The sequence below is a fragment of the Chanodichthys erythropterus genome, chromosome 20 (assembly GCF_024489055.1).
Source record: "Chanodichthys erythropterus isolate Z2021 chromosome 20, ASM2448905v1, whole genome shotgun sequence".
Taxonomy (NCBI): domain Eukaryota; kingdom Metazoa; phylum Chordata; class Actinopteri; order Cypriniformes; family Xenocyprididae; genus Chanodichthys; species Chanodichthys erythropterus.
Window position 1 is genome coordinate 37,012,496 of NC_090240.1, and position 26,665 is coordinate 37,039,160.

The following is a 26,665-nucleotide window of genomic DNA, read 5'->3' on the forward strand; positions in this document are numbered from 1 at the left end:
CTCATAGGCAAGGACAATAGCATCCCTCACCCAATGCGACATGGTCGGAGGGCAGGAGGCTTCAGGAGTGACTGGATGCAAGATCGAGAAAGGTACCTTTGGGAGATAGTTAGGATGAGGATGCAAAATAGCTTTCACCATTCCTGGGGCAAAGTCTAAGCAGGGTGGCACAATAGATAGAGCCTGCAAATCCCCAATTCTTTTTAGAGAAGTTACAGCCATGAGAAAAAAAAAACATTTTTAGAGTTAACAGCTTGTCAGAAACTTACTCTAATGGTTCAAAGGGGGTCTCAACCAGGCCCTCCAGGACTATTGCTAGGTCCCAAGAAGGGATCCTGGTTCTAGAAGGAGGCTTAAGCTGCCTAGCTCCTCGAACGAAGTGAGAGAGCAGGACATGCTTCACCAAAGGCACCCAATCAATCAGAGCATGGCAAGCCGAAAGAGCAGCCACATAAACCCTGAGAGTGGTGAGGCATGTGCCTGTTGATAATTTCTCCTGCAGAAAATCCAGAACTGTAACAATTTGTCAGTTTACTGGATCTGCATTGTGTGCAGTACAACATCTTACAAACACACCCCACTTGTTGGCAAAACTTGATCTAGTGGAGGGAGCTCTAGCACTCAAAATGGTCTCAATAACATCAGGTGAAAGTCCTGTGTCCCCCAGTTGGTTCCCCTCAGGGGCCAAACATTAAGGTTCCACATCTCCGGCCGGGGATGAAATATTGTCCCCTGCACCTGAGACAGAAGGTCCCTCCTCTCCAGTATCGCCCAATGCGAGCCTTCAAGGAGAGATATTATCTCTGAGAACCATATTCTGTTCGGCCAACGTGGCGCTATCAATACGAGGCAAGTCCATTGTTGACGAACTCTGGCTAGAACTCCAGGGAGCAGAGCAACTGGAGGAAAGGCATACAGGTGCAACGAAGGCCATGTATGCGCCATCACATCTAGACCCAGGGGGGCTGGGTGACTGAGAGAGGAGTAAAGAAGACATTGCACTGTCTGTTGAGAGGCGAAGTGGTCACCCTCCTCTTCGTAGAATCTCAGCCATATCTGTTTCACTACCTTGGGGTGAAGTTTCCAAGCCTGTGGCGCGTAACTCTTATTTGCCTCAGGGGTTTGGCCCTTGGATGAGCATCTCTTCAACCTGTGTCATCATCATATACCCCCGTGCTTTGGCACCTACGATAGTCGAATAAATCAATGTTGAGGGCACAAAAACACAAGAGGTATATGGTTTTCTCCATGACTTTGAGAATTCATCATGGAGGTCCTCAAAGAATGGGAGAGACTGACATTGTGGCCCCTCCCCTTTGCCACCGGACAAAAACCTATCCTCAAGCTTAGATGATTTGGGGGTCTCTTTTTCCTGTGGCCAGTCTAGCTGTAATCTAGCCACAGCTCAAGTTACTACCTCCAGTAATTCCTAAACGGATTTATTATCACGTGAGGAATGCCCAGAGGCAGCAAACTTGAGAAGAGAATCGTTGTGAGCTGAAGAAGCACCGGAACAGATAAGAGAGAAAGTTCTGCGCTCTGCCTATCAAATCTAACTCCTGACAAAGAGGGAAAGAGAGATGACAGAGATTGCTTTTGTAACTGTCACGAATCCTGTTCAGTTCCGGACTACATTTCCCATCATCCTCTCTGCCAGTCATCATCAGTCACATGCACACACTCTACACCAATCACCTGTTGCCACATACAGCCTAGCACTCCACACTGATCACCACACCCAGCTGCAGATCATTACCAGGACTATAAAGGACTTTCACACACACCACCTCACCGCGAAGTCTTGATTCACCCTGTGACAATTCCGAGCGTTATTTCCCTGTCTGCCTGTCTGTTACCATCCCTGTCTGTTTCCTGTTTATTGACCCGTTGCTGCCTGTCCTGACCCTTGCTTTGTATACCGACCTGTGAGTGATATCTGCCAGTCCTGACCTCTGCCTGTACCTGGATTACGATTCTGTCTACCCTCTGCTGTACCTGTTTGCTCCTGTTTGACACTGCCTGTACGACCACACTTACATTTATTAAAACGCTGCACTTGGATCCCCTGCCTGAGTCTCCCTGCGTTACAGTAACACACACAACTTCACAGAATGGCCTCTGAAGACAAAAGACCTGCTGATGCACCTGTGGCACATCTAATTATAGCCTCGCTTACGACGCATTCCAATGACGTCACGCAGGCTATAAATATAGGTCAATTTCATTGATGTTGCTATAAACATATTCACAGCTGGTCACGACTAAAGACATTCCCATAGCGCCAAGCGCAGCTTTTAGTGTAGCCTTTGAAAGGGAACTGTATTTATTGAGGTTTTTAAATGGTTTTGTTGTAACTCTTTACCTTCTTCTTTCGACTCTCCTCCTCTATAGGAACAGTGTTGTGAGTCCTGTGATCTCCTTCAGTGCAGGACAGACAAACACACGTCTGATCATCTCTGCAGAACATCTCCAGAGGTCTCTCATGTTTCTGGCATATATAATCCTCCAGATTTTCCACAGCGTTGATCAGTGTGTGTTTCTTTAGACGTGGGACTCTGCGATGAGGCTCCAGATGAGAGTCACAGTAAGAGCTTTGACACATCAGGCAGGACTTCACAGCTTTCTGCTTTCTTACTTCACAGATGTCACAGAATACCCCAGATTCTTCTAGTTTGAGCTTCTCCTTAAAGTGTTGCGCAACCTCCCTAAGTGTTGTATTAATCTTGAGATCAGGTCTTTTGCTGAATTTTTCTTTACAGAACGGACAGAAGCAGGTCTGTGTGTTCGTCCAGCACTTGCTCAGGCAGGTTCTGCAGAAGTTGTGTCCACATGGAGTGGTGACTGGATCAGTGAACACTTCCAGACAGATGGAGCACTGGAGCTCCTCATTTAGTGCTGGACCACTGGAGGATGCCATGACTGAAAAGATAAGTAGGGCTATCATGATTCCTTGATTAAATCTGAATATTCAATTTTTAAAACAATTTGCCTTTGTCGATTAACCGTCAAAATACAGGAAGTGGCGCATTTCACGGATAAGAATCCATGGACCGCATTATATAGGGTATGCATTGATGTCACTTTCCTGCCAGAACATGCCCTCTCAGCCAGACTGAGTGGCAAAAGAGCCTGTTGCATGACTGGATTTAATAGGGGGAAATGCAAAAACGTGAGTAAAACAAAGAATTACCAGTTTAAACTAAAGGTTAGACTCAATAGTGTTCCTTACTTTAGATGACTTTAGTTTTAAGACTAGTCTAAGCAGTTAATGCAACTGGCCAAAGAGCTGGTAATTTCTATGTAATGTTTATGTGCAAGGATGCACTTTATTTTACAGTCCTATTTCCATGAACTGACTATGAACATACTAGTGAATATACCAGTTAGTAAATGCGTAAGTTACACCCCGTAAGAGCTGGTAATTCCTATGTAATGTTTATGTATAAGGATGCACTTTCTTTTACAGTCCTAATTCCATGTACTTACTATGAGCGTACTAGTGAATATACCAGTTAGTTAATGCTGAAGTTACACATTACTTAGGTTGGTGGTGGGGGGGTTGAAGCATGGTACAAGATACTTCTTGAGTACTGGATGATATACTATTGCGATTCAGCTTGCCTAATCTTTACTGGACAATGATTCACTTCACCGATTGGACCAATAGGGGTATTTTGATGACATACATACAATAGATCAGTAACACTACAACTGTACTTGGTATACTCAGTTGTCATGTGTCAAAAGCCTTGCTTAAAAGGACTACTGGATAAGTATTAACACTATGAATGCTGTATAGTTACTGCAGTGTATCATTTTGGTAAGCACATTTGTTTCTCAGTAGTTAAGTAAGTGTCTGTTATGTGTCCACACTTGTGGGTGAGTACAACATAGTTACCATGTATATACCACTAGAAAGTACAGTAATGTGTCTGTTAGTTATTATATACGGTCACTATACTAAGTGCCTGTTATCACCCAACACTTGTCTATAAGTACAAAGTAGTTACCATTGGAAAGTACAGCAGTGTTTCTTATTAGTTTCCATGTACATACATGTCAGGTAAGTACCTTGTGTTACCACTCTTGTACTTGTATGTACAACATAATTACTATATATGTACCAGGAAAGTACACATACTGTAAAATAAAGTGCTACCGAAAACACACGTGCTGCAAATACTCATAACTCAACTAAATACAGAAATGCAATACTCACAATGTACATACGATCAAGGATGTTAAAATAAACAAAAAACTCACCTTTTAGGTAACTGACAACATCAGTGATGAGCAGACATTGAACAATTAGCGGTCCCACCCAGGTTCGTCAATTATTGGGTCCTGTTGCAAGATTGTATTTGTGGTCTGTGCTATTTGCAGTGCGTTTCTGTATTTAGTTGGATTGTGAGTATTTGCAGCACACATGTTGTCAATATGATTAAGATGTTTTCTTAACTAGCTAATTTTTTTTTGCAGCTTGTTAAGCTCTTTCGGCAACCATACACATCCTATATAAAAAATTAAGATTACGTTGGTTTGCGCAATTTCTTGACATTTCACGGATTCCTAACATTTGCGCATACATCATTATGCGACAGGAAGCTTGTGCTCCAGACTGCCATGAATGTGCTCAGGACCATTTGCCGAGGCTGTGGATTACAGGAAATATTGTTGTAAATAATGTTCATGTATCAATGTATCGTCAGGAGCCACAGGTATTAATTTGTTTTGCCTGTATATCTTTTTGTTTTTGTTTTGTTTTTACTCTCAAAGTGATGGCAGCCATTGACTTGCATTACATGAATCACCAAGGATCTCAGTTTCAGCTAAAAATCTTCTTTACATTTCTACTGAAGAAAAAGAGACACCTACATCTTGGATAGCCTGAGGGTGAGTAAATTAACAGCAAATGTTCATCTTTGGGTGAACTATCTCTTTAACAAACTCCATCTCTGCATATGGTTGCTTATAACGTTCACCTGCGTACGCAGCACCATTTTAATCAGATTTGTAGCATAAATCTATAAATTTATAAGCCAACACAGGAGAGAATACATCAATATGTTTCTAAATATGCGAATTGTTGTTCATCGCGATTTCAAAATAAAAGTTTAAACCCTTGCTCTGAGTTTGCATGTTTTGATGTTGTGATCTTGTTCAAGAAATTACAGTGGTTGTAGCATTTCTATTGTTAAATATTAACGATTAAGTGGACTTTTGAATTAAATGTTGTTTTGCCAAGGATTTATCATGCTGTAAAGTGTAACAACAACAATTACCATGTTGCCCTCTGCAGGCATTTGTTATAACACGTAATGTACATATATGTTGATTATGTTTATGTTATGTATATTAAATAGAGTCAGACTGGTAACTCAGTGGTTGTGGGTTCGATTCTCAATACCGGCATGAAAGGACTGAGCTGCCCCTGAGCAAGGCATCTAACCTTCGAGTATGAGTTACGGCCTTCACGTCATGTCACTTTCACTTATTATTGCCTCATTGATATTATACCTATGTATTTTAAGTGATTTTACTGGTTATCGTTCACTTAGGTCTATTTTTATTACCACAAAATATATATATATATATATATATATATATTTATATATACACAATTAATTGATTAATCAAAATAATCGACAGATTACTCAACAAAAATAATCATTAGTGACAGCTCTAAAGAAAAGTAATGACAATATATCATCTACATTGCTGGATAATTCTAAGTATTTTTTACGTACAGGGTAAAAGTTTAGTTAGCACAGTCCACTTAGCCCCTGCTGGCAGATGCGGTAACTACACCATTCTATGGCCAAAAGTATCATTCAGTAATCCACATGTAGCCATGTATACTGACATGCAACATATAAATTATATTATAGACGTTGTGCTCATGAACAAAGATGACAACAGGTAGGTTGTGTATTTCTAGGTGTCATGCACAATCCAAGCAACTGCCACTGAGATGAATGTAAATGCAACTGATAGCTTTTTATCAGGTATTATAGACTTCCTTATTGTTTGATAAGGAATAAGTTTAAAGTCTAAATGAGGAGTACAAAGTACAAGGTTTTTCCCTGGAGACACAGTTGTATTACAAAATTTTAGGCTACATGAGTAGGTACAAATTCCTCAAAATAATAAAGCATAGTAACTAAGTACTATAATCTGTCAGCTATTCCAGGTCTTTAACTTCTAGGCTACACCACCACAGACAGTCTAATTCTAATGAACTTGAGTATTTCCATATGAAATTGATTATAAGGAATTGTTTCATGACACACAAACACTGATAGTGGGGACAACATGCAGTCATTATGGTGACACATTCCAGAGTATTCATAAAATATATTGTAACAATGTAAAACAGTCGTTTATGTCAAAGTAAGTGATTATCATCTCTCTCTGGTGTGTAGAAGAAACTAATGTCTCTACGAGCTACAGTGAAGAACAACAGCATTTACTACTATCAAGAAAGGATCTTTCTATATAATTTAAAAGACAACACAGCATTTTTTTTTTTTTTTTTTTTCAGATAAATAACCTAATAAATAAAGATCCTCTAAACATCATGCGATTTTCATTTTATGGAGTAATTTTCACTGGACTGTATTCATTCCGTCTACTCACACAAACAATAAATAAATAACAATAAATAACAAATACTGCTTTATGGTATTAAACTCTACTAAACACTTACATTTCTTATATTACTTACCTGTGATTGAATATCAGATGTAATCACTAGTTTCAGAGTGTTTGAATAAAAAGGTTGTTGTCTGAAGAAGCTTTCAGTTCATCTGTGATAGTTTTACCTTCAATAAAAACTCTTTCACTCACCTGCTGTGATGTCATACAGTAGATCCGCCCATATTTCATGAATATGAAAGTGTGTAAATAGTCTTAGGGTAGATATGCCTATAGTAACTAGAATTTTATGAAGCCCAGCTGTATATAATTAAATAAATGCCACACAATATACAAGATCACAAGTTAAATTGTCATTCCTGCATCTTGTTCGAGGTTAAACCAATATTGGCATAAACGATATACATACATATTTATGTTACATGTTTTGTTTCTTGAAATAATTGATTTGACAAAAGCTTGAGCTGACAGTAGAGTAGCTTGAGATAGGACAGAGATGTAAAATTATTACACAAACTATCTGTAAAACATTTAACAACCTTGTTTTTAAAGGGTGAAATTTAGAGTTAGAGCTATACTCTTATTTAAATTAAAAAGTACTAATTAGATCATGGCAAGTAACATGGCACCTCACTACATGGTAAAAAGTAAAAATATTGTCTCTATATTTAGAATGGCTTTATGGTATTTATTCTATAAATTTAATATAAATACGAATCCACAAAACTGCAGGTTTATGACAAAAAAATAGTCTGTACTTTGGCCTTTATTACTCATTGATTTATGTCTACATTAAAAATTAAAATAAAATGAGATATTAACCTACATTTCTGACAAAATAACACGGTTACAGTTAGTGTTACCACAGTAAATCGTTGATGAAAGTCAACAATAAAGATCCTGTTTTATTCATATTTTGTCTGTCTGTTGTATATTGTGTGTGAGCAGATGTTCAATGTGTATTTGCATAATATTTAGCAATATGTTTAGTTTATAAGCAATATCAGTTATAGAATTAAACACTTGTCTTTATTCAATTCAATTCAACAGCTGAAGAAGAGAAGAAAATGGCTTCAGAGTTCTCTTTACAAAATAACACAATAGAGACACTGGAAATGTAGCATATTATGTAGAAATTCACCATATAATATTATTATATCAATAAATGTCAAATTTCATAGTAGATTTGAAAAGCAAAATCAAAGTATAAATGAAAGAAAACAGCAAACAAATCTTGATTTATATAAAGAGAAATATAAAGACTCATTTTGGCCATTCAAATGTAGCCATAATTGGCACCCTTGTTAAATATGATCAAAGATGGATGTAAAAATAAATATGAATTGTTTATCCTTTTGATCTTTCATTCAAATTATTTGTAAAAAAAAAAAAAAAAAAAAAAATCTAACAATTTATTAAATAAATGTTTTTCTCCAAAACACACTGGCCACAATTTTTGTAATTTTTAATGAATAAAATATCTCTGAAATATATTCCCATATTTACAATTTTTAGTAGTTTTTTTGTTTTGTTTTTTTTGCACTTGTACACATTTTGTCTATCACATATTATAATCGTATGTAAAATCTACTTGATTGTGGCTTGTGCAAATTGTTTTTTGGTTTTCATTTACATATTCTGAAAACAACACATTCATAGTAAATCATTTCAGATTTTTTTTTTATGCATTTCAGCTGACAGGTGTGATGATCAGTGGGTTTGAGTTTTTACCTTCATCATTATCACATGGGCTGAAATATGGATAGAGTTTGTCAGTGAAAGTCTGACCAGTGAAAGAGTAGATATGAGATCTGGAGTCCACGTCATAAAAAGAGACCAGACCCTCCTCATAATCCACAAACACTCCCACCTTCTCAGGTTTCACTTTCAGAGATAAAGAGACAAATGAATCTTCACAAGCTGAATATTCATTTTCATTCTCCAGAATCACAGTCCAGAATCCATCCTCAGGACTCAGTATGGTCTTCACCTTCCTGTTAATGGATTCTCTGATCACTCCTAAACCCCAGTCAGTCTTTCCCTTCACCTGCACCTCATAGTAAAATCTCCCTGAACTGAATCCCTGCTTTGCCAGAACACAAATGATGACATCAAATCTCTTTGGGTTTTTTGGGACATTCTGCTTAATGTCTCCTTCACTGACTTGTTTTCCATCATCAGACAGGATGAGATATCGATTCGCTGTATCAGGATCCAGAGTCACATCCACTGAGAGAGATCAGACATTATCAATCAACTTCAGAACAAACATTTTCAGATGTACAGTATATAATACAGATTATAACAAAGTATTGTCAGTGTATTGAAGAAAATGGTGTCAGTCACTGTACCTGCATACTTCTGTACATACTTCAACTCTGTGAACAAAGATGATAATATAATGATGAATTATTATATGAATAATTTCAAGTTAACAGTGAGTTTCTCTCTATTAAAGGATTAGTCCACTTTTAAATAAACTTTTCCTGATTATTTACTCACCCCCATGTCATCCAAGATGTTCATGTCTTTCTTTCTTCAGTCAAAAAGAAGTTTTTGATGAAAACATTCCAGGATTTTTCTCCTTATAGTGGACTTCAATGGGCACCAAACGGTTGAAGGTCAAAATTAGTTTCACTGCAGCTTCAAATTGTACTACACGATCCCAGATGAGAAATAATGGTCTTATCTAGAGAAACCGTCGCTCACTTTCTGAAAAAAATTTGAAAATTATATAAGTTTTTCATCTTGAACTAGCTCTCTTCTTCTTCTCCTCTATTAGAACTCCGACAGTGTAGACACTGCTAAGTGTATTACTGCCCTCCACAGGTCAAAGTTTGAACAAATTTTTATATGCAATATGCTAGTTCAATAGTATATAACAATTAGTTCAAACTTTGACCTGTGGAGGGCAGTAATACGCTTAGCAGTGTCTACACTGCCGGAATTCTGATAGAGGAGATGAAGAAGAGAGCTAGTTCAAGATGAGCATTTAAGGTTAAAACTTATATAATTTTCAATTTTTTTCAGAAAATGAGCAATGGTTTCACTAGATAAGACCCTTATATCTCATCTGCGATCGTGTTGAACAATTTGAAGCTGCAGTGAAACTAATTTTGACCTTCAACTGTTTGGTGCCCATTGAAGTCTACTATAAGGAGAATAATCCTGGAATGTTTTCATCAAAAACTTTAATTTCTTTTCGACTGAAGAAAGAAAGACATGGACATCTTGGATGACATGGGGGTGAGTAAATTATCAGGAAAAGTTTATTTAAAAGTGGACTAATCCTTTAACAGCATCAGTGGAATGTAGTGATTTCTGGTTATGTATTATTGTTTGTACATGGATAGTTATGTCATGTTGCTTATTTGTCTCTAAAGTAAGTTAAAGTAATACTGCAGTAACTGGTTATGGCATAAGTTAAAGTTTGGATTTAACTTCACATAGACTAGGTTTAGTAAGTGATTTTATCATTCCAGTTTAATGCTAACATTGCAAGTTTAACCCTCTACCGCATAGTGTTGCCATATGGCAAAACACTCTTTGTGTTCATTTCCTTGCCACTGTCTCTTTAAGAGAACATTCTCGTTTTTTGTTGTTGGTAAGAGAAGACCTTAGTTTAGCCAATGATGTGCTTTGGTTAAGTCACATAACATGCATTTTTTTTCTTTGTGGCGCGATTTCTGACAGACTGCCGTCTCTTGTCGGTAGTTGCTGAAAGCAAACTAAAACGTCAGTAACAAACAAGGACCCACCCATGTCACATTCACAAAAAAATTGTTAACATCATGTCAGGTAAGTTATGATGAGATATTCACCACTCAAAAAAGTTTTTATGGAATTCGTTTTTGGTAAATCGCTAAAATGTCTGTGTTGCCATATGGCAACACTGCGCAATAATGGAATGGCATTATTATAATAGGTTAGATAGCTAGCAGAGGTCAGCTGCAGTTGTAACAATAACAACATTAATGCTAGTGATATAATGTTGATTAGTCGTATGTTAAGGACTGCCATGGCATTTGTATTGTGGATTAAATCAACATCAGAGATCTGCCATCACAGCCAGTATACTGGCCCAGACCAACCTCTGGCCTACCATGGTGTCTCAAAAAGGCAGGTGCAAGTGGATGTAAGTGTATTGTTAGGGTGAAGTGCACCAAATGTGATGTGTACATGTGTCTCAGCTCTGAAAAAAAATGCTTTTTGAAGTTTCGTACAGAAAAAAGGTGAAGTTTCAAGGATTATGGGGGGTTCATGTTCATAACCTTCCTCTCATAAGATTGCGTAATGTTGAATTTTCATAAACTGCAATGTTTTTGGTTTTATGTCAATGTTTTATGATACATGATGGACAGTATTATATTTGTTTTTAACTGTCTACATTTGCAATTTTTTTTCTATAGATTTATCATAACGCGTGCGGTAGAGGGTTAAGTTATATTGTGGTTATGTTTTTGAAACATTGTGAACGTTTGCAGACAGATTAAATAATTGTGATGACCAGCAGCAGGTCACCAATGCTAAAATTCTACTGGTTACACTTTATTTTAAGATGCCTTTGTTACACTGTAATTAAACATTGAGTAATATTAAGTAACTCCATGTACTTACTATAAGGTTAGGATTAGGGTTTGGTTTGGTTTGGTTAGGATTAGTTGCAGCATGTAATTATGCATTATTTATTTGACATTCACATACCAATTTGACTGAGTTTTTCATTTAGTGTCTCTTGAGTTTTCTTCAGTTCAGTCACAGCTCTATACAGAGAGTTCACATTCACATCAGAGTCAATCCTGATCTCAGTCCAGTTCTTGGTTTGTGGATGACTGGACAGGGATGAGCACATCTACAGCAGGAGAGAGAGATGTCACACTTATTCAGTTATCTATAGTTTCATTTTCACAAGTTCACCTGCCCATTCCATCTAAATGGTTAATGATAAAACAGGCTTGCTGTCCTTGAAGGAGGCTTGAACCCGAGGCTCGGCTCGAGCTCCTAGTTAAACCCCCCTATAACAGTACTGCATAGCGGGAGAATAAGAGAAATAGAGGAGAAGATGGGGAGGAGGAGGGATGCTGGAAGAATTGTCGCTGGGATGACGCAGTGACTGCTGCTTATATAGGCTTATAATGATGATTGACAGGACTGAATGTTTAGGCTCCTCCTGAACCTGTGTTTGGAACTACATTTCATGAACTTTTAGTTTGCTCAACATTTCCTGTTTCCTTTGTTCATTTTCCTGCCACTTTTTGTTACTATGGTTAGTGATTAACTTGATCACACTTCATTAATTTGATCACAGTTCATTATCTGTGTAGATTTATGTTCCTGTGAGTTTCATTTCACTGTCGGTTATTGTTTGTGTAACACTTGTGCTTAGACACACTCGTGGACTTTGACTATCTGAGTTTGTTTTCTTATTAAATCCTTTTGTTTTAGGAATCCCTTGACTCATCTTCATCTTTGGACTTTAATAGCATGACAAGAGGACTGTTAAGTGTGATATTTTTATATTTTTTAAGGAGTTAATTCAATATTTTTTTATGCAGGTCCTTTCATACACAATTGACGCAAGACACTCCAGATGAATAGTGTAAAATATCCAAAGTATGGATAATACCGCACCACCCCCAGTTGATTGATTACTTTAAGATTTGTTAATATTTTCTGTATTAAAACTTGTACTGAATAAATGAGGCATTGTCTCATTAATTATACACTGATTTGTGTAAATACCAAGAACATAAATCTAAACACTGAATAAAGTGAGGTTCAAAATTCTTGTTTGATTTTGTTGACATATTAGAGTTAAATGTTTTTACTGAGGGAATTTTTTAATGTCTCCTTTTATCAATTTATAAATCAGAAAATACTGACAACAGCCAGAAAAAAAGGGATTTTCACCAGACATGCAAGTTAGGTGAATTGGAGAGTTAAAGGGTCATGAACCCCTAAACTAAATTTTCTGAGATTTTAACAGGAGGTATGCATGTTGAACATCATTGAATACAATGTTAGCATCTGTTAGATTTAATTGTAGAGGGAAAGTGCTTAATTCTGAGATTTTTGTCTGCTATTTTCATCTTCTGGGTTTAAAATCTACACCGTGTTCACGTCACAAGCTGTGACGTAGCGGCGCACTATAACACTTCGATGACGCGTCTGTCACAGACACGTCAGGTTCCACCTCCTTCCATTACCCACGCACTCAATCACCGGAATACTAATCACCGCCACCTGTACATCATCAGCACTGCTATCATCACCACCTCAAAAAACCCACACTCACACACAGTCACTGTCCGGTCTCGTTTGTACCAAAACTCCATGTGTACTTACCTCAAGGACTCCAATCTACTACTTACCTGCTTCCAACGTCTCCAGTGTCTCCAGTCTTCCCCGCGTGCTTATCCTACTGTGTGTGAGTGTTCCCAGTCTCCAGTCTCCAACGTGCTTCTCCGTACTCCATCTGCAATTATCGAAAGGACAGTATCACTGCTTCTATCAACATACCAAACTTCCACTATTACCATATACTCACCATATTTCTCTGCTGATATCAATAAACAACTGTACTTGCTTTTACATCTGCCTCCGTGCCGTCTCTGTTGTAACAGAAGACCGGACCTTAACAACAGGATATCAGCATGAGTTCCCAAGACCCATTTCAAGAGCTCGTTGACGCTTTGCGCCGAGCACTCACCCCACAACCACCGTCACCGTCACCATCACCTGCTGCCGCTTCCGCCTCCACTTCTTCCACTCCATCACCGATGGTGCACGCCAGTCCCATGGCCCGACCGGCGCCCTACTCAGGATCGGCGGAAGATTGCAGCGGATTCCTCCTGCAATGTGAGTTGGTCCTGGAGATGCAACCGCATCTCTACCCCACCGACACGGCTAAAATAGCGTTCATAATCTCCCAACTGCAAGGCAAGGCGCTCCAGTGGGCCGACTCACTCTGGACTCAAAAAGGTTCCGTGGTGAAATCATATTCTTCATTCGTCACCCACTTCCGTGAAGTCTTTGGAACTCCCTCAGCTGACTCTTCTATTGGTGAGAAACTCTATAATTTGAAACAAGGATCAAATTCAGTGACTGATTATGCCTTGCAGTTCCGGACGCTAGCCGCCAGTAGTGGATGGAACGAACAAGCCCTCATCACTTCCTTTCATCAGGGGTTGGAACCCAGAGTGCGGTTGCATCTCGCTGCATACGAGGATTCCATCGGCCTCGAACGCTTCATCCAGCTCGCCATCCGCGTAGGCACTCGCGCGGTCGTGTCTCGATGAGCACCAAGGCCAGCCACTCTCCACCATCTTTTCCCGCCGTTCCGAACCCGTCAGCTCCCCAGAACCAGCCAACGAACCCATACAAATAGATAATTCCCATCTATCTCCCTCAGAACGCCAAAGTAGGCTGACCCTGAACTTATGTTTATACTGTGGATCTCTGGGGCATGCAATCTCCGCATGCCCAATTCGTCCTCCTCGACCATTGGTGAGTGCCATCATTCCCTCCATTAAGAAGATGAAACCACTCACTACAATTGTAAACCTTACTGCTGTTGATGTGTCTGTTCCAGTGGTGGTGCTCCTCGACTCAGGGTCAGCAGGAAACTTTATCTCAGGCTCCCTCTGCCGACACCTCAAACTCAAAACCTCGCCTTCTCCGACCATCTACCAAGTCCACTCCATCACGGGCAAACCCCTGAGCAGGAAGAGGATCAGCCGCTGTGTGGGACCCCTTCAACTTTGTGTAGGTATACTACACGTTGAAGACATCCATTTGCTGGTTCTGGAGGATTCCACCGCTGACGTGGTTCTAGGGCGTCCGTGGCTCGAACAGCACAGCCCCACCATCTCCTGGCGCATGGGCAAGATCCTGAAGTGGGGCGAATGCTGCTTCTCCAGTTGCTTCTCTGAACTTCCAGTTCTCAAGTCTCCAAGCTCCAAGAAGATCTCCATCTGTACTACTTCCATTGAAAGCCCCATAGAGAAACGATCCACCGATATTCCATCCTGTTACGCCCCCTTCAGCGACGTCTTCTGCCCGCAACGCACCTCCAAGCTTCCTCCCCATGGGACTGTGCTATAGATCTGTTACCGGGTGAACCAGTGCCTAGGAGAAGGATCTACCCCTTGTCAGTGCCGGAAGAGAAGGCCATGGAAGAATACATTGAAGAGGCCCTTAACCAAGGATATATACACCCGTCTACTTCCCCTGCTGCCTCAAGTTTCTTCTTTGTGGCTAAAAAGGACGGAGGCTTGCGGCCCTGCATAGACTATCATTCCCTTAATAAAATAACAGTCAAGTTCCGGTACCCACTTCCCCTCGTCCCAGCGGCCCTGGAACATCTCCGTGGTGCCACTGTGTTCACTAAGCTGGACCTCCGCAGCACGTACAACCTCATCCGGATACGCGAGGGGGACGAGTGGAAGACCGCCTTCGTCACGCCCACCGGCCATTATGAATATCTGGTCATGCCCTATGGACTTGTCAACACCCCCTCCGTATTCCAGGATTTCATACATGAGGTGCTCCGGGAGTTCCTCCACAAGTTTGTACTCGTGTACATTGATGACATCTTGATTTACTCCCGGAGCCTGGCCGAACATCGCCACCACGTTGCGGAGGTCCTCCAACGCTTACGGCAGTACCATCTTTTCCTCAAGGCAGAAAAGTGTTCCTTCCACCAGCCCTCAGTCCACTTCCTGGGATACTTCATTGATCACAGTGGCATCCGGATGGACGAGGGGAAGGTAGAAGCCATCAAGTCCTGGCCTGCTCCCACAACCATCAAAGAACTCCAACGCTTCCTTGGCTTCGCCAATTTCTACCGTCGCTTCATTAAGAACTACAGTTCCATCGTCCACCCACTAACCAACCTCCTCCGTCATCAGCCCAAGTCTCTGTCCTGGTCCGAAGATGCCACCAACGCATTCGAAGCCCTCAAGGAAGCCTTCACCACCGCTCCCCTCCTCGTCCACCCGAACCCTGACCTGCCCTTTGTCGTCGAGGTGGACGCTTCCACCACAGGAGTGGGAGCGGTACTATCACAGCAGCAGGGGAATCCAAGTAGACTCCATCCATGTGCCTTCTTCTCCCGCAAACTCAACCTGGCGGAGGTCAACTACGACATCGGTGACCGTGAGCTCCTAGCCGTCAAGCTAGCGCTGGAGGAGTGGAGGCATTGGTTGGATGGCGCCAATCATCCCTTTCAAGTACTCACAGACCATAAGAACTTGGAATACCTCAAAGCTGCCAAAAGACTCAACCCTCGACAAGCCCGTTGGGCCATGTTCTTCTCCAGATTCGATTTCACAATCTCCTATCGCCCTGGTTCCAAGAACATAAAAGCTGATGCATTATCCCGTCTCCATGCTCCTGAGGAAAAGAATGAATCTCCCGAAACCATCCTTCCAGAAACCATCTTCGTGAATCCCATCCAATGGTCCGAAGAAACTCTACCCTCCTCCAATGCCTCCTCCTACACTCCGCCGGGTTGTCCCCAGGGCCTTCAGTACGTCACCCGGACACGTCGCACTCCACTGGTACACTCTGCTCACTCATCACTTGGCACTGGTCACCCGGGGGTCAATGAGACCCTCTCGCTGCTAAAGGAGCGCTTCTGGTGGCCCAGCATGGCCAGGGATGTCAGAAGGTACGTGCAGGGCTGCAGGGAGTGCGCCATCGCCAAGAGCCCTCGTCACCTGCCAGCCGGCAAGCTCTCTCCACTGCCCGTTCCTGAGCGACCTTGGTCACACCTGGGGGTTGACTTTATCACGGATCTCCCGGCATCGGATGGTCACACCTGTGTGCTAGTAGTAGTAGACCGATTCTCCAAGGCCTGCCGTCTCATCCCCCTGAGAGGTCTACCTACCGCCTTAACTACAGCCGAGCTCATGTTTAACCACGTCTTCCGATATTATGGAATCCCCGAAGACATCGTATCAGACCGAGGGCCCCAATTCATCTTTGTCTGGAAGGCCTTCCTGTCACTCCTGGGTGTGACCATCAGTCTGTCATCCGGCTACCATCCTCAGACAAACTGGCAGACAGAACGGAAGATCCAGGAGATTGGTCGCTTCCTGCGTACCTTCTGTCATGGCCACCAGAACTCCTGGAACCAGTATCTGGGTTGGGCCGAGTACGCCCAGAACTCTCTCCGCCAACCTTCCATCGGTCTAACACCCTTCCAATGCGTACTCGGTTACCAACCCCCGCTGTTCCCCTGGGACGGGGAACCTTCCAATGTCCCCGCAGTCGACTACTGGTTCTGGGAGAGCGAGAGGGTATGGGACTCAGCCCACCATCAACTGCAGAGAGCCCTGCGCAGATGCAGGATGACAGCAGACCTTCGGTGCTTCGGTACTAGAATACCTCGTCGACTGGGAGGGCTACGGCCCAGAGGAGCGCTCATGGGTGCCTAGAAACGATATCCTTGATCCCAATCTTGCAAGGCAAGTCAAGGCAAGGCAATTTTATTTGTATAGCACATTTCATACACAATGGTAATTCAAAGTGCTTTACATAAAAAAGAATAATAAAAATAGAACATAAGGAATAGAAATAACAGTAAAAACAGAGAATTTTGCTATCTGGATGGAAGAGCTAGGAAGTCTCAGGGAGTTTGTTGTTGTTGTTGTTTTTGTTGTTGTTGTTGTCGTCCATCAGAGTTGGATCTAAACGGATCTATCCATCAGAGCGGATCAGAATGGATCTTCCTCACACAACAGGTTTTGTCTACCTGTTAAGGCACTTCAAACTGATAAACACAGTTTCAATCTCCCCTTTTGCCAAGACACCTCAAACTGCACCACACAGCCCTAATCCCCCTTCCGGAGATATCTTACCTATGCAATGCAGTTCAAATTTCCCCTTTGGAAATTTCCCCCTTTGGAAAGTGTCCTGACTGTAATCCAGAGATATCTTAACCATGCACTACAGCTTAAATTTCCCCATGGTTTGTCCCCTTATTCAAATTTACCAAATTTTAACCTAATCACTTTCTTCCTAATTCTCCCAGCTCTTTCAACCAGACAGCAGTATTTAAAATGCATTAAAAGTTAGAATAACAAGAGGATACATAAAAGATATAAAATACATTAAAAATGAAATAAAAACAGGAAAAGGAATTAAAAGAATAAAAAGATAATACGTATAAAATAAAGTGCAAACAGTTCAGACATAGCACAGTGCTCAATCAGCAAATGCATAGATAAAAAGATGTGTTTTGAGTCTGGATTTGAATGTGGCTACTGTTGGAGCACACCTGATCTCTTCTGGAAGCTGGTTCCAGCTGCGGCTGGCGTAACAGCTAAAAGCAGACTCTCCTTGCTTTGAGTGAACCCTTGGTATTTCTAAATGACTTGATCCTGATGATCTGAGTGATCTGTTAGGTTTATATTCTATGAGCATATCTGCAATGTATTGAGGTCCTAGACCATTGAGTGACTTATAAACAAGTAACAGTACTTTAAAATCAATTCTAAATGCAACTGGAAGCCAGTGCAAGGACCTGAGGACTGGTGTGATATGTTCATGTTTTCGGGTTCTGCTCAGAATCCTGGCAGCAGCGTTCTGTACGAGCTGCAGCTGTCTTATGGTCTTTTTGGGAAGACCAGTGAGGAGCCCATTACAATAATCCACCCAGCTGGTGATGAAAGCATGAACAAGTTTCTCTAAGTCTTGACTGGAGACAAAGCATCTAATTCTTGCAATATTTTTGAGATGATAATATGCTGATTTAGTTATTGTCTTTACATGGCTACTGAAACTCAGATCTGACTCCAAATTCACAAGATTCCTGACTTGATTTTTAGTTGTTTGACCCCTAGAGTGAAGGTACATGTTCACTTTGAGAACTTCATCTTTGTTTCCAAACGCAATGATTTCAGTTTTGTCTTTGTTTAACTGAAGGAAGTTTAGACACATCCAATTTTTAATTTCATCAATGCACTGGCACAGGGAGTCAATGGGGCTGTAGTCGTTAGGTGATAGGGCTAGGTAAATCTGGGTGTCATCTGCATAGCTGTGATATGCAATTTGGTTCTTTCTCATTATTTGGCTCAGTGGCAGCATATATAGGTTGAACAGGAGGGGTGCAAGAATTGAACCTTGAGGGACTCCGCATATCATGGATGTCCACTCAGACTTATGGTCTCCTATACTCACATAATAACCTCTCTCATCTAAGTATGACCTGAACCATTTAAGGACCATCCCAGAAAGCCCAACCCAGTTTTCCAGCCTGTCAAGAAGAATGTTGTGATCGACAGTGTCAAACGCAGCACTGAGGTCGAGTAGAACCAGCACTGATAATTTACCTGAATCTGTGTTAAGGCAAATATCATTTATTATCTTTATGAGTGCTGTCTCTGTGCTGTGATGCGGTCGGAAACCAGATTGAAAGTTGTCAAAGTATCCATTCAAGCTTAAGAACTTGTTCAGCTGATTGAAAACAACTTTTTCAATGATCTTGCCTATGAAAGGAAGATTTGAAATTGGCCTGTAGTTGCTCAATATGGTGTTATCCAGATTGCTCTTTTTCAGGAGGGGCTTGACAACTGCAGTTTTCAGGGATTTTGGAAAAGTCCCAGAGAGAAGTGAGGCATTTACCACTTCTAGGAGATCTGCTTCTAAACAGTTAAACACACTTTTGAAAAAAGATGTGGGAAGTGTGTCAAGGGCGCAGGTTGATGTTTTAAGGTGCTGTACTGTTTCTTCCAAAATTTTACCATCAATTGCTTTGAAAACAGACATAATAGCTGCTTTCTGATGTTGTGATCTGATCTGTTTTACCCCAGTGCAGCTCAAGGATGTGCTGATCGCCTTTCTGATATTATTAATTTTCTCAGAGAAGAAGGAAGCAAACTCACAGCATTTGCTGTCTGAGAGCATTTCACTGGGAATCTGACTTGGGGGGTTTGTTAGTCTCTCTACAGTAGCAAAAAGAGTGTGGGTGTTGTTTAAGCTTTTGTTTATAATATTTGAGAAGAAGGTCTGTCTAGCTTTGCCTAATTGACCATTGAAAGCATGAAGGATATCTTTATAGATGTTATAATGGATTTCAAGTTTTGTCTTTCGCCACATGCGCTCAGCTTTTCTGCATTGTCTTTTCATATTTTGCACTGCTGTTGAGTTTCTCCATGGTGATTTTTGTCTGCCACTTTTCTTCCTGACTTTCACAGGAGCAATGTTATCAATAACATTCTGTACTTTTGAGTTAAAAGAATCAAGGAGAAAATCAACAGAGTCTGCAGATATGCTTGGTGTTAAAGATATAGCCTTCATAAACAGAGCACTAGTATTCTCATTTAAGCATCGCTTTTTGACCGAGATAGATCTAGCTTCAACAACTGGAGAGATCAATAAATCAAAGAAAATACAGAAATGATCAGATAGCGCTACATCCTTAATGACAATGGATGAAATGTTTAGACCCTTACTAATAATTAAATCTAGAGTGTGTCCACGATTGTGTGTAGGTCCATGTACATGTTGAGTCAGATCAAAAGTATTCAAAACAGTTATGATTTCTTTTGCCATATTGGATTCTGCATTTTCTATGTGGATGTTAAAGTCCCCAGTAATAGCAAAACAGTCAAACTCTGAGGAAATTGCTGATAACAGTTCTGTTAAGTCCTCCACAAAGGCTGGAGAGTATTTTGGAGGCCTGTAGATAACTATAAGTAGAATGCGAGGAGCACCTTTTAACACAATACCCAAGTATTCGAAAGACAAGTAATCACCAAATGACACTTGCTTGCATTGATAGACATCTTTAAATAGAGCAGCAACACCTCCACCTCTCCTAACAGCTCTGCAGACACTCTTAAAAGTAAAGTTAGGAGGGACTGTTTCATTCAGGATTGTTGCACTGCAGCTGTCTTCAAGCCATGTTTCATTTAGAAGAATAAAATCTAGGTTGTTTGTGGTTATTAAGTCATTGACTAGAAGTGATTTATTTTTAAGTGAGCGGATGTTCAAAAGTGCTAACTTAACAGTCTTACTTTCTGTCTCTACAGTAATCTTAGTTTGACGTGTAATAGGTAGCAGATTAAATGGGTTTGCCAAACGGTTTGAGAAGGCCTTAGGCTTTCTATAACGTAATAAAACAGAAATAGAGAAAGCTACAGGCACACTGGGTTCCCACTTGTTCTGTAAACATTTGATAAAGTCACTGTTATCATAGCGGGGACCCGACACACATCACTGAGAGCTGTTATCGGTTGTTTTTGGTTCACCTAGAACAGACGGAGGAGGTTGAGGGCCCTGGCGTTGTGGCAGGGGCCGAAGAGCTCTCGCAGGAGGAGGAGGAGGGCGAGCTGGGCCCACAGGCTTTGGTGGTTTCGGGGCTTGACGCTTTTTTGTTGATATCTGGGGGCTCGCAGCAAAAGAGTGGGAGAGTTTGGTTCCAGCATACACCAGTTCCTCCATTTTCTCTGAGAAGCACAAAAGAGGGGATGCTGGAGAAAGGGATAACATGTCCGGTGAGAGGGGCTGTTGCTCTGGTGTTACCGGAGGCTGTAATATGTTGTCCTGGCTTCCCTGGCTGTTTTCCCGAAAGTCGTCCTTGGGTGCTGAATCTTGGAGCAGTTCTAACACGTCACTGTCTCTCGGTGAGCTCTGTGGGCAGGGCTCAGTCAGGATTGTGTGCATGAGCAGTGGTTGTTGTGGCTGCGTGGTGTTATCATTGACCTTGTGGGATGTGTCAACCGCATGTCCATTCAGGTGCTGAAATGAAGTCCTGTGGACAGTTGTACTCTGTCCAGGTGTGTTTGTGCCATTCAGGTTGAGTGGATTTGCACACACTGCTGAAGGATGATGGAGGCAGAAGTAGATATTGTCCTTTAGCACTCTTGAGCCCAGTTTGTTTGGGTGCAGGCCATCATGAGTGAACAGTTGTCTCTGACTCCAGAACAGATTGAAGTTATCGATGAAATTCAGTCCTTTTAAGTTGCAGGTTTTTTGCAGCCATGTGTTAAGACCAAGCAACCGTGTAAATCTATTTGTTCCTCTTGCTGGGAGTGGTCCACTGATGAACGACTGAACTTTTAGTCTTTTAAGCATTTCAAAAAGGTCATTGAAATCCCTCTTAAGGAGTTCTGACTGCTCCTTCCGAATATCATTCTTCCCCACATGAATGATTAGTCGATTTGCAGTTTTATATTTCATCAGAATGCTCTTAAGTTCCCTGTTTACATCAGAAACTGTTGCTTGTGGAAGGCAGCATGTAGTTGTATGCCTGCTGCTAATGTTTCTGATAATAGAGTCACCCACTATCAGAGTCCTGGGCTCGGCTGCTCTCTGAGCTGAGTGCCGCTGACTGTTCAACCTTGAGCGGCAGTTAGCATCGGTGTTAGCTGCTGGCTGATTTGATCTGTGTTCGATCATGTTTGGGGATTCCTCACCCACATTCATTAACACTTCAAATCTGTTCTCCAGATGTATTGGCGGTGGTAGGGAGCTATTGTTTGGGGTAGAGGATGCTACTGCATTAATATGTGGCACTCGTAACAATCTGATGTCTCGAGTGCCTTTGGGTCTCGCTCCCTGTGTGTGCCATCGATTAATATGTTGATCAATTTCGGCACTCGGTATGGTCTGTTTAGGGGCATTAGATTCATGGGACTCACCGACTGTGTGCTGAGGACGTCCATGATGAAGCTCTGTTGTGTGTTCCTTCTGGTTTGGTAGTCCCGCAAGTAACTTTGTTTCAAGAACTGCAATCCTTTGTAGAAGTCTGTGGCAGTTTGTGCAGCAGGTAGATTCTTCAACCAGAGGAGGCATATTATTTCTAATCCTTTTGGATGTAGGCAGCTGTGTTTTCCCTTCTCCGGAATGTAATCTTATGGCTGCCGTCAGTGGGAGGCTGGTTGGATAAAAATTCCCCTTTTTCGTAGCAATTCTTCCAGTCAAAAAGATTGTTGGTGCCAAGATTTGTCGTTTGAGCACTGTGCCTATTTGCTGTAGTTAAAATTAGGAGATAAAATATAAAAGCAATAGAGCAAAGCGCGGAGCTGTAAGCGAGAGCGTCCGAACAGTAGTGAAGCAGGAAGCAAGCATTCCACGCTGGCCACCCTAACAGACCTGCCCCACGTCCAAGAGGACGACCACCACGACGTCGGGGTCCTCGGCCCTCAGGAGCGGGCTGTGGGAGGGGGGGTACAGTCACAGACACGTCAGGTTCCACCTCCTTCCATTACCCACGCACTCAATCACCGGAATACTAATCACCGCCACCTGCACATCATCAGCACTGCTATCACCACCACCTCAAAAACCCCACACTCACACACAGTCACTGTCCGGTCTCGTTTGTACCAAAGCTCCATGTGTACTTACCTCAAGGACTCCAATCTACTACTTACCTGCTTCTAACGTCTCCAGTGTCTCCAGTCTTCCCTGCGTGCTTATCCTACTGTGTGTGAGTGTTCCCAGTCTCCAGTCTCCAACGTGCTTCTCCGTACTCCATCTGCAATCATCGAAAGGACAGTATCACTGCTTCTATCAACATACCAAACTTCCACTATTACCATATACTCACCGTATTTCTCTGCTGATATCAATAAACAACTGTACTTGCTTTTACATCTGCCTCCGTGCCGTCTCTGTTGTAACAGCGTCGGTGTCTCATAATTATTGAGACTGAGTTTTCTTATCCTATGAGAAGACACCGTCTCCTAATTATTCAGGACACCGCATGATTCTTTCAAATGACAGACATGTCAAACTGTTAAATCGCGCAGTAGATGAGAGAAGCGTTCATGGGTGTTAAGCGTTATTTTCCATCAAGGTGCTCCGTGATCCTGCCATTCCAACTTAAATTTGAGGTCATGATAAAATGGAGTCAGATAAAAGTTTAACTGAAATTAAATTACTTTGCACACCAAAAAGACAGAACATGCAGGAAACCTTCAGCTACATCACTGGACACCGTCATTGTGTGAATCTTACAGGACAGAGTGTTTGTCCTGTGATATTGTACATGATTAGACAGATGTTCAGACCTGTATGAGGTGGAGATGATCATCAGTGTGTGAGAGCTGCTCCAGCTCAGTGTTTCTCTTCTTCAGCTCAGTGATTTCCTGCTGCAGCTCTTTAATGAGATCTTCAGCCTGTTTCTCTGCTTCTTTCTGCTGTTCCTCCATCATCTTCAGCTGCTCAGACTGACATCTCTCAAAGGAGCGGATCAGATCAGTGAAGAGCTCAACACTGGAGGATTTCTCTTTCTCTGTGTTTCTCTGGTAAATGAGAACAGGTAAAAGTTCTATTTGTTTATAAATTATGTATTACATATTATTTAAAGGGATTGTTCAACCCAAAATTAACCGCATGTCACTTAAAATGCTTGATTTTCAGAGGAACACAAAAAACACTCAAGTGCAATACACTAAGATTTGTGAAATATGGGAAAAAATAATGGAGCAACTTGAGGGTTACTGGCAGAACTCTCATTTTAATTCAATGTATTTATTAATTAGATTGAAATATGATGGTGCATAACATTTATTGAGATATATTTTTTGGTAGGATAGTTAAACAGTAAGTGAAATGGGATGGGGGGATTGAAAAGGACCATGAGTCAGGAAATGAACTCTGATTGATCGAAGCACAAACCTTTCTCAGCTCTACTGAGTGTTTGATCTCTTGAATCTTCTTCATTCTGTCCTCAATCGTCTGATGAATGTCAGTCTGTCTCTGAACCAGCTGATTCTACATACAGAGAAAAACATTTATCACTGAATTTATGTTTCCATCTTCTGACAGTCTTATTTTAATTTTTCTTTTTAAACCATTTAAAGTTCATACGACTTCAAAATTATAGTTTTGAATTTTTTAATCCTGACAGTTTTGCGAGTAACAAAAAGCTTTTATCAGAAGAAATGAAAGACCATTGGATTTGGGTCAGGTTCTTCAACCTGTGAAGACACAGGAAAGAAAACTGCATTTCACAGTGTGTTTAAAGTGTTTTTCTGTACTCTTGACCTTCTTCTCTCGACTCTCCTCCTCTATAGGAACAGTGTTGTGAGTCCTGTGTTCTCCTTCAGTGCAGAACAGACAAACACACGTCTGATCATCTCTGCAGAACATCTCCAGAGGTCTCTCATGTTTCTGGCATATATAATCCTCCAGATTTTCCACAGCGTTGATCAGTGTGTGTTTCTTTAGACGTGGGACTCTGAGATGAGGCTCCAGATGAGAGACACAGTAAGAGCTTGGACACGTCAGGCAGGACTTCACAGCTTTCTGCTTTCTTTCATCACAGATGTCACAGAACACCTCAGATTCTCCTAGATTGAGCTTCTCCTTAAAGTGTTGTGCAACCTCTCTGAGTGTTGTATTAATCTTGAGATCAGGTCTTCTGCTGAATGTTTCTTTACAGAATGGACAGAAGCAGGTCTGTGTGTTCATCCAGCACTCGCTCAGGCAGGTTCTGCAGAAGTTGTGTCCACATGGAGTGGTGACTGGATCAGTGAACACTTCCAGACAGATGGAGCACTGGAGCTTCTCATTTAGTGCTGGACCACTGGAGGATGCCATGACTGAAAAGAAAATAATATAAGATAATATATCATCTACATTGCTGAAGAGAGCAATGTTTAATAATTATATGCACTGAATAAATTAGGCTATGGATGTTGCATGTTAAATACTATTATAATTAACAATGATTATTTATATACCACTGTTTATATGTCAGAATGTCAGACCCTCCTCCAACACTAACCCTAACCACACCGAGCCTATAAGCTCCACCACTAACTTCTGATCTGATTGCTGGTCTGTACTTTCAGCTCTGTGGCACTGCAGTTGGGTACTATTGAGTGGTAGAAAAACAACTGAAGGTACTAAATACAGAAACTAAATATTTAGAGTTTGGTTCAATAACTCCATTTTGATTAATTTGAGTAAAAAGGTGTTTTCTTTACCAAGAAAGTGGCAAGATGAAAACCACTATTTTCTGTTTCAAACATTCACATAGCATCTTTTGGTAATAAAAACATTAAATTCAAATCTACATTTTGATTTTAAAAAGTTTATTATAAAAACGTATTAATTTTTTCCCAAAATGCAATAAATCCATCAATATAAAAGTTATTTTCAAATTGAAAATACACAACAAAGTAAGCTGATTCACATATATGACAGCGTCTGAACTTTGTCAATATTTATCTTACATACAGACATTTTACTAAAAATACATTCGGTCGTCGCTCCCAAAATGAATTCAACGGGTCATCTTGTAAATGTTATCAATTTTTTGTCATTACCGCCACCGCACGGTTAAATAAACACATTTGCCGAGTGCATTGGTATTAAAAATGGCTTTTTAAAAAAGCCTTCAATGTTTAAAGTGGGTGGAATGGAGCGCTGTGATTGGTTTAGCAGATATATCGCGTTCTGCAGAAAAAGGAGACGTTTTGGAAAGAAAGGGAGAAGACAGAATAACACGACGGATATCGCATTTTGCGCAAAATTAATAAAATACTTTTCAATACCGACCAGATACAATACTGATTTTGGCAGAAACTCAATTTTTTTTTTTTTTTTTTGAAAATGGAGTTTATCATGTTTTGGAACCAAACTCTTCATATGTCTCTGGGAGCCACAGTACAGCAAATTTAAGAGGTTTTTACAACATTTTAATACCATCATGAAAATATATTTTATAAAAGACAACAAATAAAATGAGTGGAACTGTAATTTTTCAAACAAATAACCTACTTTATAAATATCTGTAAACACAAGGTGGCAGTTCTGTTTAATGGACTTTTCACTGAACTTTGTTTATTCTGTCTGCAGTTCAAGTGCTTCTGTTTCTGATACGTGGCAGGAACACAAACTATAATTTTACCAACGGGCCTACCCAACAAACACAGAACGTTGGCACAACGTAGCCAACCTTCTAACAACGTTTTAACAACGTGGCCAAAAGGTTGCTATAACTGCGTTGCGTTGTGAACGTTGTTACAGCGTTGTCACAACGTTGACATCT

At 41.0% G+C, this 26,665-nt stretch overlaps 2 protein-coding genes across 3 annotated transcripts in view; both read right to left on the minus strand.

Moving 5' to 3' along the window:
- The window catches only part of LOC137009275 (E3 ubiquitin-protein ligase TRIM39-like), a 44,749-nt gene that overhangs the window by 14,979 nt on the left and 3,105 nt on the right, over window positions 1-26,665 (minus strand). The window contains exons 1-2 of one of the 2 annotated variants that reach the window (XM_067371341.1): window positions 6,725-6,811; window positions 2,363-2,919 (exon numbers count right to left, since the gene is read on the minus strand). In XM_067371341.1, the coding sequence (XP_067227442.1) occupies window positions 2,363-2,917 (555 nt within the window). In that variant the 5' untranslated portion in view covers window positions 2,918-2,919; window positions 6,725-6,811. Of the gene's footprint in view, window positions 1-2,362; window positions 2,920-6,724; window positions 6,812-26,665 lie in introns of those variants that run through there. The other variant, XM_067371342.1, reaches the window with a different exon arrangement.
- LOC137009288 (E3 ubiquitin-protein ligase TRIM39-like) lies at window positions 8,103-25,209 on the minus strand. Its single transcript, XM_067371360.1, has 6 exons — window positions 24,655-25,209; window positions 24,286-24,381; window positions 23,676-23,909; window positions 11,359-11,506; window positions 9,006-9,032; window positions 8,103-8,883 (listed from the first exon to the last, which is right to left on the minus strand). Exons 1-6 carry the CDS (start codon window positions 25,207-25,209, stop codon window positions 8,345-8,347), a joined length of 1,599 nt encoding a protein of 532 aa, XP_067227461.1. The 3' UTR covers window positions 8,103-8,344.